General features: G+C 37.9%; 1 protein-coding gene across 4 annotated transcripts in view; it reads left to right on the plus strand.

The window, feature by feature from the left end:
- Window positions 1-13,797, plus strand: part of LOC131200078 (WD repeat-containing protein 64-like) — a 52,201-nt gene that overhangs the window by 34,988 nt on the left and 3,416 nt on the right. For 3 of the 4 annotated variants that reach the window (XM_058186443.1, XM_058186446.1, XM_058186445.1), the window contains exons 20-29: window positions 399-444; window positions 1,079-1,138; window positions 2,213-2,378; window positions 3,850-3,936; window positions 4,330-4,388; window positions 5,051-5,192; window positions 6,773-6,812; window positions 7,381-7,469; window positions 10,686-10,861; window positions 13,619-13,719. In XM_058186443.1, the coding sequence (XP_058042426.1) occupies window positions 399-444; window positions 1,079-1,138; window positions 2,213-2,378; window positions 3,850-3,936; window positions 4,330-4,388; window positions 5,051-5,192; window positions 6,773-6,812; window positions 7,381-7,469; window positions 10,686-10,861; window positions 13,619-13,719 (966 nt within the window). Of the gene's footprint in view, window positions 1-398; window positions 445-1,078; window positions 1,139-2,212; window positions 2,379-3,849; window positions 3,937-4,329; window positions 4,389-5,050; window positions 5,193-6,772; window positions 6,813-7,380; window positions 7,470-10,685; window positions 10,862-13,618; window positions 13,720-13,797 lie in introns of those variants that run through there. The other variant, XM_058186447.1, reaches the window with a different exon arrangement.

A 13,797-nucleotide genomic window follows, 5' to 3' on the forward strand; every position in this document is an offset into this window, starting at 1 on the left:
CTTGGAACTCACTACCTGACTCTATAGTCTCTACTCAAAATCCCAAAATCTTCAGCCAAAAACTGTCTACTATTGACCTCACCCCATTCCTAAGAGGACTATAAGGGGCGTGCATAAGAGCACAATAGTGCCTACCGTTCCTGTCCTATTGTTCCCTTCATTATATCAAATTAATATTATTGATGCATATTTTTTACTTATATATTTTCTTCAATACATGTTGTTTTATCTATGACAATTGTTTGTGTATACTGTTGTGACAAAATAAAATTAAAAAAAATTTATATAAGAGGGATAGTGGAATATAGCTGGTTCTAGCAGCTAGACTATTAACTGCTGCTGCATAGCAGAAAAATTATAATAATTCAAATTTTGGTAAACATTAATTGCTTTTGCAGGTATGTCATAGGTGTGGGATGGGACAGAAGAATAAATTTGTTTTATGTAAGTAACAAGTTTCTATACATAAAAATGGTATCACTCTTAATTGATTGTTGAAATTGTTGTGCCAAAGTACCCTCATACATAAATAATGGCCTTGTAAGTGAGAACACTTTCTATTTTAGTGTAGGAACTGGCTCTATTGGCCCATGATTTTAAGTTACACCCAGAGACTGTTTTGTTCTGGCTACTCTTCTAAAACTGCAATAAAGGTTTACTTGTAGCTGTGTTTGTCCAACTCTATGGGGCTTTGTAGCAAATTTGTAATTGTGCTTTGAATGACTGACACACTTGAAATTTAATTTAATGTCAGAATAACTGATATAATAACTGAATAACAGATAACTGTTTGGGAAAAATGTAAAATAAAATGGTAGCATTGTAAGGCTTCAGTGAGAGGATGGATTGCAATACAAGCATCAAGGGAAGCCACAACCTATTCATAGGAACAAATGCTGGTAACTTATTGAATGCACAACTCAGATGAGAAACAGGCAAGTCAGATTTGGATAACTTTAAGGGAATAATAGGATTAGAGCTAAATTTTATTTTTGTATGTCTGGAAATGCAAAGTTTATGTTGGAGATTATAGATGATTACCTTAGATCTAACTTTGTTTGGATATTTTCTGTTATAGGATGCCACAGATGATTTCTATCATATTAAGAAACCTCAGCCCCACTGGCAGGATGACATAGTAAGAAATGTTTGGCATATAAACTGCTGTATAGGCAGTTTGGGATAAGTAATTTGGTTACATTTGAGGAGTTGGATAATGTAAGAGTGGAGATAAATCTGATCCGTTCCATCTTTGTGGATTGGTACTGCTGGATAAACTTGAAAGACCTACTTTGTACTTTCCCTAGGAATTCATCACATGAGCTAGCTCCAGATAAATTCACAAAGAAGAAGAACAAAGTATAAATAAATCAGAGATAGGGAGATCATCTATATCTTGTGGACAAGAAGCATTATTCTGGTGAATCAGAGGAGGCCTACAACAAGTTGAAGCTTTCCACCTCCAAATAGATGATCTGTAAATCCTGGAAACACCACAAGACCAATTTGTCTTCTTGACTCATCAGATGTGGATAATCAGATGTTACTCCATGGGGTTCAAACTCTCTTTTTCTGATGAGTTCCAATAGGATAAAATTAGTCACATGGTGCTTGTGGCCAGTGTGACTGAGGCCATCCATAAGTAAATGAACATGGCAGTATCCAAAAATATATGTTTATTTTTTCATAAAAATCAGCCTATTAACTTTATTTTATAAAGTAGATTTCTTTCCAGGGTATATGTAGTAGCCATGATGAAAGTTGTAGACTTTGCAACTCATGAGAGCTTATACTTATGAAGTTACATTGAATTGTGTAATTTCATCTACCTGTTGGTTTGCATATTGTGTAAAATCAGGGGTGAAATTCAGAAGGTTCTGACAGGTTCTGGAGAACCAGTAGCGGAAATTTTGAATAGTTCAGAGAACCAGCAAATACCACCTCTGGTTGGCCCCAGAGTGGGGTGGGAATTGAGATTTTGCAATATCCTTCCCCCAGGAGCGGGGAGGGAATGGGGATTTTGCAGTATCCTTCCCCTGCCATGCTCACCAAGCCACATCAGGCCCACTAAGCCATGCTTACAGAACCGGTAGTAAAAAAAATTGGATTTCACCACTGTAAAATATATCAAAACCAAAACACAAACAACTCAAATCAGTTTTGTTCACTTTTTTCTTACTTTTTTTCTTACCTTTTTTTTTTTCTTATCCAGAACTGGGGACACAAAGAAGACATTCTCTGTGTTGCTCAGTGTCCCCCTAATCTTCTTGCAACATCCAGTTATGATGGTGAAATTATTGTTTGGAATATGGTCTCAGGTCACATAGACCATAGATTCTACATTCCAATGACCACAGCCGCCTCCGTTCATTCTCAGAGTAAGTTTACTAATCAAAAAAAGACTGTAGAATATAATTCCCACATTGCCATGAATAATTCTTTATGAATCATTGCATATGGAATTGCATAGAAATGGAAAATACGGGGGAAATTCACAGTTGAAGCCTAGCCCATGTTTGGGATAGTTAAAACAACTCAATGTTTTACCACATTAGGAATAGTTAAGTCAGCCCATTAATTTTGTTGATGTTATTTTAATATATATGTCACCTCCTGATTTCCAGATGGGTGGGCAGGAAATGATCTTTATTTGGCATAAGTCCTTAAACTATTTAATTAATATATCTCAGTCATGTGTTCAACACAACTCTTTTGACTAACTTTAGAAACAGATTTCTGCTGGAACTACAGCTCAGATCTTTGAAATAAGAACCTTAAAATAAGATCTCTATGCATTTATTTCATTCAGATGTGGTTTTATCTGTTGTAGTAAGACCTTAGAATATGGATTACACAATTAAGAAGGATAGGTCACATTCACAAGCAAAAGACAAAAATAAAATAGCAGGCAATAAATTGTGAGGGAGGGGGGAGGCTAAAATTTAGCAGATTAAAGCAACAAATCTTTCTGAAAAGATTGATCCCAAAAAAGTTTCTTTCAAATATACAATTCAGATAAAACTAAATTAAGTGTATTTAGAATAGAATAGAATAGAATAGAATAGAATAGAATAGAATAGAATAGAATAGAATAGAATAGAATAGAATAGAATAGAATAGAATTGAATTTTATTGGCCAAGTGTGATTGGACACACAAGGAATTTGTCTTGGTGCATATGCTCTCAGTGTACATAAAAGAAAAGATACGTTCATCAAGGTATATCAATTTATATCATATATATACAATTACAGTGGTAGTCTTAAAAAGTATATGACATTCCCAGAACAGAGGGCCTCTTATTTACTTATGCTAAAATTTAATCATAGAAATTAAATTTTAACTTTAATAATATGGATATTTGACTGCATTCACATATTGTGCCAAGTCTTGGTTAATTTAATTATGATTTAATTGGCAAACTATAAACGTCTGGATGCAAAGCCAAGCCAAAGAAATTTCATAATAATATATTAGGATGAATGCAGTTGGGCCAGGGGTGAAATCCAGCAGGTTCTGATAGGTTCTGGAGAACCGGTAGTGGAAATTTTGAGTAGTTCGGCGAGCTGGCAAATAACACCTTTGGTTGGCCCCAGAGTGGGGTGGGAATGGAGATTTTGCAATATCCTTCCCCCAGGAGTGGGGAAGGAGTGGGGATTTTGCAGTATCCTTCCCCTGGAGTGGGGTGGGAATAGAGATTTTGCAGTATCCTTCTCCTGCCATGCCACGTCCACAGAACTGGTAGTAAAAAAATTGGATTTCACCACTGAGTTGGGTTATGCCTTTTGTACAGTGTACTGAAAAACTCACATTTCCTTTCAGTGATTATATGTTTTTCCTTCCCCACCAGTTGATGTGGCACGGATAATTTTTCTAAAGACTCGTGCTGTGAAATTTGATTCAACTACTGCATCTCTGGTTTCCAATGGGCCACAAGGTAGGATTAATGGATGATATAAATAATTAACAAAACAACTATAGGGATAACTTAATTAATTGATGAGCCCAATTTGGAGATAAATTCTATTTCAATTAATTTTGCTTATGTTTTTATAGACTAGATAAGAAATGATACTCTGGTGTCAGGAACCTTGTTTCCTGTTGTCACAGCATCATCAATCATGCTAAAAACCTGGAAAGATAAAGTAATGAGATTAAAAGTCTATAGAGAGAGTCCTAATAATCTTAAGCTTTATATAGTCAAGTCTACACTCACTGTAGTTTTATAAATTTGCCTTCAGGTCATTCAGTTACAGTTAGTACAAAAGTATGCTTGTTTAAATGTTACCAAATATTTCATCTTGTGTCTTTATGATCACCCCTCCCCCAGGTTTTCTGCATTTCTGGAGCCTGTTTTCAGAGGATCCACTCATAGCAAGTTTTCAACCAGTAAGTTTAATTGGTAAAATTAATGGCTGTAAAAGTTAGAAAGAACACCACTTTGCTGTAGAGATTAAAGCTACAAACTCTGAGACTCTGAGTTCTAGATTAGCTGACCTTGGGCCAGTCACTTTCTCTTAGCCCTAGGAAGAAGGCAATGCCAACCCCTTTCCAAAAACCTCTTCAGAAAACTGCTGGGATTTATTCAGACAGCTGCCAGGAATCAAGACTGACTTGAAGGCAATCATCATAATCATAATAATATACGAAATCTAGTTTAAATATCTGGCTGATTGTGTGATGAATTATAAACAGATCTTCAGCATGAATACTGGTAAATTTGCAGTCCTTTGTTTCACTGATTGAAGTTTAAGATCATCATCCTATGAAGTCCTCATTCTGTTAAATCTTTATGAATGCAAGAGTTTACATTGCCTTGTAGTATAAAACAGAGATGGCCACTACAGTATGGATCTTACTGGAGTTGCTTAAGGAATTCAGTCTCCCTGAAATTTAATGTGAGCAGATAGCTGATGAGAAATTAGTGGACTAACACGCAAATCTGAATCTCATTCTTTGGAATTTATACTTCTCCTTATACTGTATAGTCATGCAGTCATGCAGTTTTCAAAATGGTGCATAATTTTATAGTGTACCACTGTATACTCCAGTCTAGGGGGAAATCCCTGATCAGCAGCATTGCTATGACTGCAGATGATTCGTATATGTATGCAGCTGATGAAGATGGTTATGTGTATGTCCATGACATCCAAAATTATGCTCTTCAGGACACAAAAGAAGAAACACCAAAATGTATGTGTATATGTATATTACAGCTTTGTATCTAGAACTGGAAGAACAAATTTTAAAAAATTAATCTAGAGTGCATTATTTTAAAAAGTTGAATTGGTCCAGATATCACTCACAGAGGGGTATTCCTACACTGTATGGCTTAATTTTGTAAACAGGCAATATTCTTCAGTACGGCTGGTGAAATAATAACTTAAAATGTAAAATCAAGAGCTGTTTTGATTATATTTCTGTATTCAGTACTCCTATTTAATGATTGCAATAGACAAGAAACAGAGAAAACATTATGTTTATAAAACTGTAAGGGGCAAGTTTGCATGGAGTATTTAAATGACCATTCTCTAATCTTTCTTTTAAAGACCGTGTCTACATATTATTCGCTCTGCATGCCACCCTCCTAAAATCATTACTCAAGTCATTTGTTTCTTAACAGGGCATATATGTTGCTGAAATCATGCTTTTGTGAATGATGGACGTTCCCATAGAAAAGAGACCTAGTCTTCTTTATTCTAGCAGATAAAGACACTCCTACCTGTATTTTGAGGGACACGAATTTGGAATCTTCCGGGAAACTAAAATGCAGGAAAAATGAGTCTGTTTATTTTCTTTCAGTCCTTGTTATGGAATTATTTTTATCTCACCTCCAAGCCTGAAGTAAACTTTGTATGGTGGGTGTTTATGGGGGCAGGGGAAAGTGGGTGTTATATAGACTGGAACATCTTCCCCAGTTTGCCACCAGTTCACTGCCCGCCCATGCGTGTTGTGCCCCAAATGCACGCTGCACGCATGCATACGCAGTTTGCACCAAACGCACATTGCACATGCATACACAATGTGTGCCAAATGCACATTGTGCATGTGCATACACAGTCTGTGCCAAATGCACGCTGCATGCGCATTGCATGCCAAATGCACAGTGCACACGAAACGCATGCTGCATGCGCATGCAGTGCATGCCAAATGCACACCGTGCATGTGCAAATGCACAGTACACACCAAACGTGCGCTGCGCATGGAAAAAGAAGGCTTGGGAATGTGAGTAGAACAGTGAGGGAGGGGGAACAGCGGTGCCGTGCGACTCAGATTCACTAGAAAGCAGGATTTCCTGCTTTCTAGCGATTTTAAATCGTGTAGCACAGCTGATCATCAGAAATACCAGTTTGGAGGAACCAGTAGCTTTTTTTTAGTACTGGTTCACTCGAACTGGTAGCTTTTTTTAACTACTGGTTGACCCGAACTGGTAGTTTTTATCATTACTGGATCGCCCGAACTTCACTACTGGACTGGAAGAATATTGGAGCCCACAAAATTTCCATTGACTTTTTTTCCTGTTCTGAATGCTAATGAGTATATACTATGGAAGTTTTAACAGGAGCAGAGCAAGGTGCTCCAAAATTACATTCCCCCTATAACCTCATGCTCCAATCCTGGACTCAGATATTTTCAGCGACTACAGTCCTAAGGTCTCACGTATTATATGTTTAAAAATAAGACCTTAATATATATACCGTAGTTTTTTCTCTATTAATATAATTCTAAACAGTCCATGAATAAACTGATATTTTTCTTTTTTGTTGCTTCAGATGTGAACCATTGGCGAGCTCATTTAGGTCTAGTTTTAACGTAAGTATGATCTTAACCATTACAAAAGAATAATTTTTGCTTATATAGTAGGTCTGATTCAGTGGTGAAATGTAAAATTTGTTACTACCGATTCTGTGGCTTGGTGTGGGGGGGGTTAATGTGACTGGGTGGGCATGGCAACTTTTTTTTAAAACTTTTAAAGCATTTTTTCTACAACCTCTTCGGCTGAAGAGGTTGTAGAAAAAATGCTTTTAAAAGGCTCCTCTGACAATCCCAGCTGAGTTGCCTGATCGTTAGACTGTTTTTTACAACCTCTTCAGCTGAAGAGGTTGTAGAAAAAATGCTTTTAAAAGATTCCTCTGATGATCCCAGCTGAGCTGCATGATCATCAGAGGCTTTTGTTTTTACTTTCAGCCAAAGAAAAAATGCTTTTAAAAGTTTTAAAAAAACACCTCTGATGATCGCACGGCTCAGCTGGGCATGATGGGGGCAGGGATTTTTGCTACTGGTTCTCCGAACCACCCATCACCATCACTACCGGATCAGGCGATCTGGTCCAAACCGGGAGCATTTCACCCTGGTCTGATTCTTTTCTTTCAATCCACAGGTTAGAAGTTATAGATGAAGATAATATCCTTTTATCCTGTTCTATTGATTGTACAATTCGTTTGTGGAGTCTGAATGGAGAGTACATTGGTAAATCAATATGTTTGTAAAGAATGAGCATAATGAGATACTTTAAATGTTAGTAAACATTTAGAAGAAGGGAAATTGGATAGTTGTAGTAACAGAGTTGACTTAAAAATATATCTTTCTGTTAATGATTATAATGCAATGGAAAACCATGACACAATTTTATTGCCTGACTTTGTGGCACTTTAAATAAATCATCAAGTAAGAGTTTTATCAGATAAATGGGAATGATTTGCATTACAATATAAGATAAGATATAATTTAGTGTAATTGAAGATGTAGTGGATGTCAGAGTTCCAATAACAGCCCATACGAAATCAAAATGCCAAGGTTCCTCAATCTATACTTCCTCAAAGTATAGATTTATTAGGCATGTCATATTAGCACAGCTGGTGAAAACCCGAATCTGAAGTTCCCCGGGTTTTCCCCACCCAATTCAAAATCCAAAGTTCTTCCCCCTGTCACACACAACCATCACATGCCCCAATCAGGTCTCTATCTCCATCCCGGATGCCTCCCATCCGTGCCCCTCCAGGTGCTGGTGACAGATGGAAGAATGTTATTTTGGCTACATATTCCCCCAGCTATCTCTACTCCCCGCTCCCTTTCCTACAGCTTCATCCAGGCTCGTTGTGGCAACCCTGAAGACACTCAAAGTTGGCTCCAGGATTGACAGAGGAGGGTTGTTGTTCGAGTTTGCAGTAGCAGAATAACACTGCTTCTTTTTTTTTTTAATATGCACACAACAGTCTGCACTTTTTAATCATCCTCCCTTTCTTCCTTTGTATAATCCTTTTGGAGAAGGAAAGAGAAAGGAAAGAAAGAGAAAAGCCTAAAGCATATAAAAATAAAAAATTAGATATTATTTTGTTGCAACTATTTTGTTAGTGTGATGAATTATTTGATTTTGAACCCAGTGAACTGTCTGCTGTTTTCTATTTATTTTAACCATGGACATAATATAATGGACTTGGTGCAGGTTTAGTTGTACTAATACATGATTACTCATAATAAAGCAAGTTAATCAGTTGATCTCAGTCCTATTAGTATTGATGAGAACTACATGCAATTAGTCTTTAATTTTTGCTATTTGAAAAAGAAAATCCTTCTGCAAAAAAAAGTTTCTGTCAGAGTTCCAAGTAACACTCTCAACCAAGTAAGACTCTGAGGCAGGCAGTTCCTTAGCTCCACTTAGCTGGGAGGACAGTTTCTTTCTATGGAAGACCACATCTTGTTTAGAGCTACAGATTTGGCCTTCAAAACTATGTCCATTAAGGATAGCAAATAGTTACAGTTCTCTATATCTGTTTGCTGCTATCTAATGGTAATTTGGATTTTAGCAATCCAGCTACAATAGCCCTAACATTATTCAGTTTAACGTTATCGCTTTTATAATATCTTCCATACATATTTTCACTGTAATCCTCTATGCCTTGTCAACCTTAAATTCCACTGATTTAAGGTTCTAAAGAGTGCTACCATGTGAGTAGCCTTACATGAATCCCTGGAGCACTATTACTTCAACTAGAATAGACTCCAGTTTGAAAGAAATATCTATGCACAATGTATTTCTATATGCACTGATAATGTTGCTTAGTCGGGTAATGAGACATCTGCAAGTAAAAGACCAAGCTCAGCGTCTTCATAATTAAACCCCGAGCTTCATATATTCTCCTCTATTGAATTTTATGTTCCTATCAAGTTTGCACATGTTAACAAAAGCAGAAATTCAGTGGCCTAATGGTAATAATAGTTATGCACACATACTGAATATAATTAACAGCATCCAATCTAAGTTTGACTGGACTCACACAATTTGTTTCATTGTTTAATATGGCTTATTGACTAAACAAATAGCTGGATTTGTATATTACAAACAATAGTTAGGTTCACAAAACACATTAAGCCAAAATCATGCAACCATGAATTAGCTTTGCAAACATAGTCTTTGCCATGCTTAGACCAAACCATGGGAAATAATGCTGTTGCTTTTAAATGCATCTATTCTGAGCATAATGGAGTTCACATCCAGCTTATTGTTAAAAATGGTCTTGTAATATAAGCTTTGTTCCCTTGGTCTGCAATGAAAGAGTGGACTATCAGATATGAATTATATATTAGCAATATTTCCAGCCCCTTTTTTCTGTTTGAGCAATATATATGTTAAGTTATAATAGCATTATACAGTAGTCGCCAAAATTGTGGAAATTTTTTGGGAAAAGTGTATTTTCTAAAACTAGCTAATAACATCACTTTTTTTTTGGAAGTAGTACCATAAAATTATATACCAATGGAAAGATAATTTAATGAAGAATGCAATGCAATAACTTTTATGAAGGATTTGCTATTTGAATACCAGTTACAGTATAAAGAAGAAAAGTGAAACATGTAGAAAAAACGAGATATACAAAAATTATCACCATGTCAGTTAATAGTTGGGTAACCTTTAGCATGAATTATGGCCTTACAACATCTTCCCATGGAGTAAACCAAGTTTTTTAGTTCTGCAGCTGTTATAATGTGAAACCAAGTTTGAATGATTGCTTCTATTAACTGGATTTTATTGCTGGGTCGCTTCTGACTAATAAGTTTCTTTAGTCGGCTCCATAGATTTTCAATTGTGTTAAGGTCTGGGCTATTCCCAGACCATTCCAGCAGTGGAATATGATTATCTTGAAACTCCCCCCCCCCAAAAAAAAGTGGTGTTATTAGCCATCAAACCTCAAACATACACTTTTCCCAAAAGGTTTCCACAATTTTGGCCATTACTGTATAATAATATATTTGTTTTTCTTCAAAGCTTTTTTCACAGAATGGTCCTCCTTTAATAAATCTGTTTGGGAGTTTCTGTCACTGATTTGCCCTAGGCAAAGCAATACATTATTCTCTAGGAATCCAAAAGTAGATTATTGGGTTAACATTAAAATGAAGCTAACATTAAGTTTTCCAGATGTGAAATCTCTTATAATGGTAAAGAAATTCTTATAATGGCAAAGTATCTGTGAATCTAACTGTATTTGTATATTAGCTCCCAGATTTTTTTTAATCCTGCATCTCTTTCTCCCACTAATAGATAATTAACTTTGGGGGGAGGGGTTCCTTTCTCAGCATTGAACTTTGAAGGCACCTACCCTCTGTTTTACTAAGTCTTGTCTGGTCTCAGATTTTTCATATTTGCTAGTTTCAGCATTGCAGTATATTTCCTTCTTCCCTTCATAGGAACCTTTGGCCAGGAAGAACCTTGGGAAATTTTTAACACATCCTCCTGGAAACATCCCATGGTCCCTTATGAGATTTTGATAGATCCACAAAGTATGCCCATACATCCTATGCTGGAAGACACTTCCTCTGACATACAGATCATCAGCCAAGATGAGAATAAAAATCCTTCCAAGGTTTAATTATGTTAACTATAAGCTTACTCAGACTATGCTTTGGTACAGCTTGCAGGAAAAATTTAAACCATACAGGGATGTAGTATGGGTCAGTTTGGGCAAACTTCCTGTCAAAGAATAACCAGATCAATTTGTGATTTATTTGATTCTTAAATTCAGTCCTTTGTATCCTTCCTACCACTATGCCTCTTACTCTAGTGCAGTGATGGCTGACCTTTTCCGGACCGAGTGCCCAAAGCGTGCCCCCGAACCTCCAAAATACAATGCACATGCGGCCCACCCTGTGCATGCATCCCAACATGTGCCTCCCGTGCATGTGTGTGTGTCCCCTGAATGTGCCCCACCCCCCAAATGTGCACGTGGGCCCCCGCATGCATTCCATCCCTGGTTCATGTGTACACAGCCCCCCGCATATGCCCCACCCCATGTGCATGTGGGTCCCCGCATGTGCCCAGCCTCCCGCACATACATGCACCCCCCCACATGCTCCCACTTCCCACACATGCATGCGCTCATCTCGCACACACACCACCCCTGCATAGGGCTGATCCAAAGGCCAGCTGGCTGGCAGGAGGCGTGCGTGTATGCACGGCAGAGCTGAACTGGGGTGAATGCTCACATGCCATCAGAGAGGGCACTGCGTGCCAGAGGTTCACCATCACGGCTCTAGTATCTACACTTTTATAGAGATGGGATACCAGTATTTCTCCCTCAATATGATGCCTACCATTTTAGGTAGACCTATAGAACATGGTGGCTTAGTGGCTAAGACGCTGAGCTTGTTGATCGAAAGGTCAGCAGTTTAGCAGTTCGAATTCCTAGTGCCACATAACGGGGTGAGCTCCCGTTACTTGTCCCAGCTTCTGCCAACCTAGCAGTTCGAAAGCACGTAAAAATGCAAGTAGAAAAAATAGGGACCACCTTTCATGGGAAGGTAACAGCGTTCCGTGCACTTTTGGCATTTAGTCATGCTGGCCACATGACCACAGAGACGTCTTCGGACAGCGCTGGCTCTTCGGCTTTGAAATGAGATGAGCACCGCCCCCTGGAGTCGGGAACGACTAGCACATATGTGTGAGGGGAACCTTTACCTTTACCTTATAGAATTTTATTATGAGGCTGAGTTTCAACTTCAACTTCAAATTTCAATTTCTAGTAAATCTTTATAGTGCATATTGAAAGAAGCCACTTTGGGAATAATAGCAATGTTTCTTCTAGTTCTTAAGATAAATGATTAGCAAAGTTATAGGTTATAAATCATGCTTGAAACCAATGATAGCACTCACTATCATACAGACCCTGAATCATCTATATATAGTCCTTGACTTACAACAATTTATTAGGTGACAATTTAACATTACAACAGCACTGAAAAAAGTGATTTAGGATTGTTTTTCATGTGGCTGTTGCAGCATCCACATGATCACATGATCAAAATTCGGATGCTTGGCAACTGGTTCATATTTACGATGGTTGCAGTGTCCCAGAGTCATGGGATCAACTTTTGTGACCTGGCAAGCAAAATCAATGAGGAAGCCAGATTCACTTAATAACTGTGTTACTAAACAATCACAGTGATTCACTTAACAACTGTGGCAAGAATGGTCATACAATGGGGCAGAATTCACTTAACTGTCTCACTTAGCAATAGAAATGTTGGGCTCAATTGTGGTTGTAATTTGAGGATTATCTATACAGTCAACAGATGTTAAGTGTAACCTTTCAGCAGCATATGAATAATAAATAATACACAAATTCTCCTGAAATTAAGTAAGTAATCCTAATAATAAGATACCATGTGTATCCTGCTGAAACAACTACCTGTGCATATTTTTGTAACAACGACTGTATATATAGAAATAGAACCTAGGGATCAGTATAACTATATAGCAATATAGCAATATAGCTATATAGCAATTATAGTGACGTCGCGCCTGGATTACTGCAATGCTCTCTACATGGGGCTCCCCTTGAAGGGCATCCGGAGGCTGCAGTTAGTCCAGAATGCGGCTGCGCGGGGGATAGATGGAGCCCCGTGGCTCCCGTATAACACCATCCTGCGAGCCTGCACTGGCTACCTGTGGCTTTCCGGGTGCGCTTCAAGGTGCTGGTGACCACCTTTAAAGCGCTCCATGGCATTGGGCCGGGTTACCTACGGGACCGCCTACTGCTACCGAATATCTCTCACCGACCCGTGCGCTCTCACAGAGAGGGTCTCCTCAGGGTGCCGCCAGCGCGGCAATGTCGTCTGGCGACGCCCAGGGGAAGGGCCTTCTGTGGGGCCCCCACCCTCTGGAATGAACTACCCCGGTCTTCGCCAGCTTCGGACCTCGGACCTTCCGCTGGGCTTAAAACACATTTATTTAATTGTGCAGGGCTGAGCTAAATTTTAAATTTTAAATTACTGGTTTTTAAATTGGCTTTTATTTTATATTTTTAATTTTAAATTAATAGGCGTTTAGAATAAGTTTTTTAACTGTTTTTATATTTCTTACATTGTATTTATGTGTTTTAAATGCCTGTACACCGCCCTGAGTCCTTCGGGAGATAGGGCGGTATATAAATTTGATAAATAAATAAATAAATAAATAAATAAATATTAGAAAATTAGAATGTTTTCTATCCTTGTTTTCATCTTTTGTCATGTGAAATAATTTGCTGAACAGTGTTTCAAGAGTTCTGTAATGCATATTATGACAGCAGCGATTCTGATTGTGGTGACAAGGCTAACACTAGCTGTCTTTATACTTTCATCAGAAGGCTGCTTGTAACCCACACTCGTCACAAATTACTGTTACTGATGAGGATATTGAAGAAGAAATTAACAAGAGGCTTTACTCACAAGCTTCAAGCAGGCGGTAAGAAGTTGAGATTGACAAATGAATGGATGCATTTTCAGTGTGTTGTTTTTCTACCTGCAATTTCCTTTTGTTTTT

Source organism: Ahaetulla prasina, chromosome 5, assembly GCF_028640845.1.
Source record: "Ahaetulla prasina isolate Xishuangbanna chromosome 5, ASM2864084v1, whole genome shotgun sequence".
Lineage (NCBI taxonomy): Eukaryota > Metazoa > Chordata > Lepidosauria > Squamata > Colubridae > Ahaetulla > Ahaetulla prasina.